The 2,844-nt window shown below is 37.9% G+C and overlaps 1 protein-coding gene across 1 annotated transcript; it reads right to left on the bottom strand.

The window, feature by feature from the left end:
• Positions 1 to 703: 703 nt before the first annotated feature.
• On the bottom strand, positions 704 to 2,309 carry LOC105142209 (serine/threonine-protein kinase CDL1-like). The gene is made up of 5 exons (XM_011049728.1): positions 2,294 to 2,309; positions 2,062 to 2,204; positions 1,771 to 1,960; positions 1,212 to 1,603; positions 704 to 1,057 (listed from the first exon to the last, which is right to left on the bottom strand). Exons 1-5 carry the CDS (start codon positions 2,307 to 2,309, stop codon positions 776 to 778), a joined length of 1,023 nt encoding a protein of 340 aa, XP_011048030.1. The 3' UTR covers positions 704 to 775.
• Positions 2,310 to 2,844: the final 535 nt, after the last annotated feature.

Genomic DNA, 2,844 nt, shown 5'->3' with positions numbered 1-2,844 from the left:
AACCCCAAACCCCAAACCCAAACCCCTAAACCCGAACTCCTAATCCCATAACCCAAACCCCAAACCCCATAACCCGAAACCGAAAACCCAAAATCCTAAACCCTAACCACTAACCCCTAACCCAAAAACTCTAAATTCTAAACCCCAAACCAAAACCTGAAATCCCAAACCCTAAACCCTAAAGCTTGTAATTTAAAAGTTCGGATTAAAATATTGAGAAGGACTGCAAATGGAATGCTGGCTCAAAATTAATTGTGGTGTGAAGAGTATTCTATGTAGAGTTAAGGTTTGTTGTTGTTTTTGCATAGAAGAAATCGGAGCATGTAGTTTTTAATTGAATTAGACTGATAAAGAATAGCAAACATTGCTATTGTAAATTAAACGTAAACTCCTGCAATTCCATGGCTTGCTCTTTTTTACCTGCAGCAAAAACAGTCCATTTACGCATACGCATTTGTGAAATTGTTAGGAAAAATTGGTAAGAGGAGGGAATCATGGTGGAATACATCTCTCTTATATCGTGGTAGTCCCATGGACTTACAGACTTAGAATACAACTCTTTCATGAAATACTTATACTAGTCTAAGACTTGAAGATAATCACATCAGTAATATATGGCACACCTGCACCTAGAAGACCTAAAAGGACTCTTCACAAAACTTCAAAATTAACACCAAAAGAAATACAGTATCAATGTTTAGGATCATATAAAAATGCATCAAACACCACAATATTGAAGTCCTATAAGTAGCTTTTGGTTTATGCAGGACATCTACTAAACTCCCAGCTCCTCCCTTGCATTTCCTCCTTTCACAGAGTCAACATGGTGGATGCTTTCGGTTGATGTCATTGTAGCTTTTTTCTCATCAATTGGCATGGCAAGATACTCAAGTGCCATTACAACATCAGCGATCAAAGGTCGTCTATCAGCTTCCTCTTGGATACACATGGCTGCAATTGCAAGAGCTTGATATAGACTCTTTTTTGGATATTTTCCTCCAAGCAATGGATCTGCAATTGCTGTAAATTGACTTCTGTCCTTGAATAGCGGCGCTGCCTGCAATATGAAAATGAGAATAAGTGTCATGGTCTGCATTTCCAATCAGTTTTTGAACCTCAATGTTTGCAGCTTATGCTCTATGCTATAACCTTGCCAGAAATGAAAGGTATAATCCTAACAAGTTAACTGGGAAAGAAAATCATCAACATACCCAATGAATTAGGTTCTGCTCTTCAGTTGGTCTTGACATGTCAATAACTCTCCTTCCTGAAATTATCTCCAGAAAAACAACACCGAAACTGTACACATCAGACATTTTTGTCAGCTGACCTGTCATTTGATATTCAGGAGCACAGTAGCCATATGTACCCATCACCCTGGTAGACACATGTTCTTTTCCTCCTGTTGGACCCAACTTGGCAAGTCCAAAATCAGACAGCTTCGGATTGAAATCTTCATCTAATAAAATATTTGAAGCTTTGAAATCCCTATAGATGATTTGAGGATCGGCAACATCATGCAAATACTCCAGCCCTTTTGCTGCTCCTGATGCTATTTTCATCCTAGTTGTCCAGTCCAAAGGCTCTTTTCCTGGACGTAAATCTGGAAAGCAGAAAATATTTGCACACAAAGCACAAAATCCTTATAGAGACTACGCAGATGGAAAACCTTTGGACCTAAGGCTAAATCAAGCCCGTGCTTGAACTGCGACCTGACATGTATACAGAACTTCTTGCCTAGGATTAAAAAAATAAATTATATGGGCATACCAAGAAGGTGATTTTCCAAAGATCCACTGGCCATGAATTCATAAACTAGGAGTCGTTGATCACCATCAGCGCAGTAGCCAATCAGTTTGACAAGATTGGAGTGTTGAACCAAACTTAATGTAAGGACCTCAGAAAAGAATTCTCTGTTTCCTTGCAATCCATTCCTGTCGAGCTGCTTAACAGCAATAATCTGGAAAAAAAAAAAAAACAAGGAACGAAACAAAGCAATTGCATTACAATATGATCTAGGATAATATATAGGTTTGCATGTTCTTAAAATATATGTCTGACTTGATCGATGCTCTCAATGTATCCTTTGTACACCCTTCCAAATCCACCTTCACCCACCAGGCAATGAGGATTGAATTTTTTGGTTGCAACAGCTAGTTCGCGAAAAGTGAAAACTTGAGAAATGTTCCTTCTTTTGCTTCTGTCTGCAACATTGATGACATGACCAAAATCATTGGCAATTATCCATTACCAAAATAACAAAATTGAAATTTCTTCCATGGACACACCTCACCTATTATACGAGACATGTTTCTTATGAAAGATAATGTTTTGCCTTGTTTGCCAAATCCCTTGTTGGTCCATGATGATCTACTTCCCTTAAAAGAACTCTTCTTTTTCAATCTAAAACACGAGAAAACACTCATTTCCTTCCTCTCCTCCTGCTAATTTGCAAACCCTGTTGTGTATTTATGTAATCTATACAAATTCAAAGTTTCTTTTTAGGTACCTTGTTGGAGGTAAGATGATTCTATCTCACAATGAAATTGGTATTTACGTATCCGTTAACTATATAGGAATTGAGTTCTTCTGGTAACAGCATTGTTAGCTTTTTCTGTGAACTTTAGCAGCAGAACCATTGGATTTTGAAATTGTTAGCTAGTCTAGCTGTCAGCGTCTTGCTTCCAACTAGTAATTAGCTTTCTCTGTTTAGCAAAAACAGGGGCAAAGACTTTGTTTCTGGTTAACTCACTTTTAATCTATTCCCTCCTATAATTAGCATTTTCCATGGCTTAAGATAAATTCTGACAGGGAGGTCTCCACTATAACCACGGTCGTAATCCT

This window comes from Populus euphratica, unplaced genomic scaffold, assembly GCF_000495115.2.
Source record: "Populus euphratica unplaced genomic scaffold, PopEup_1.0 scaffold137.1, whole genome shotgun sequence".
Classification (NCBI taxonomy): Eukaryota; Viridiplantae; Streptophyta; class Magnoliopsida; order Malpighiales; family Salicaceae; genus Populus; species Populus euphratica.
Note: the sequence above shows the minus strand (reverse complement) of the source record. Positions and strands in the feature narration are given on the sequence as shown.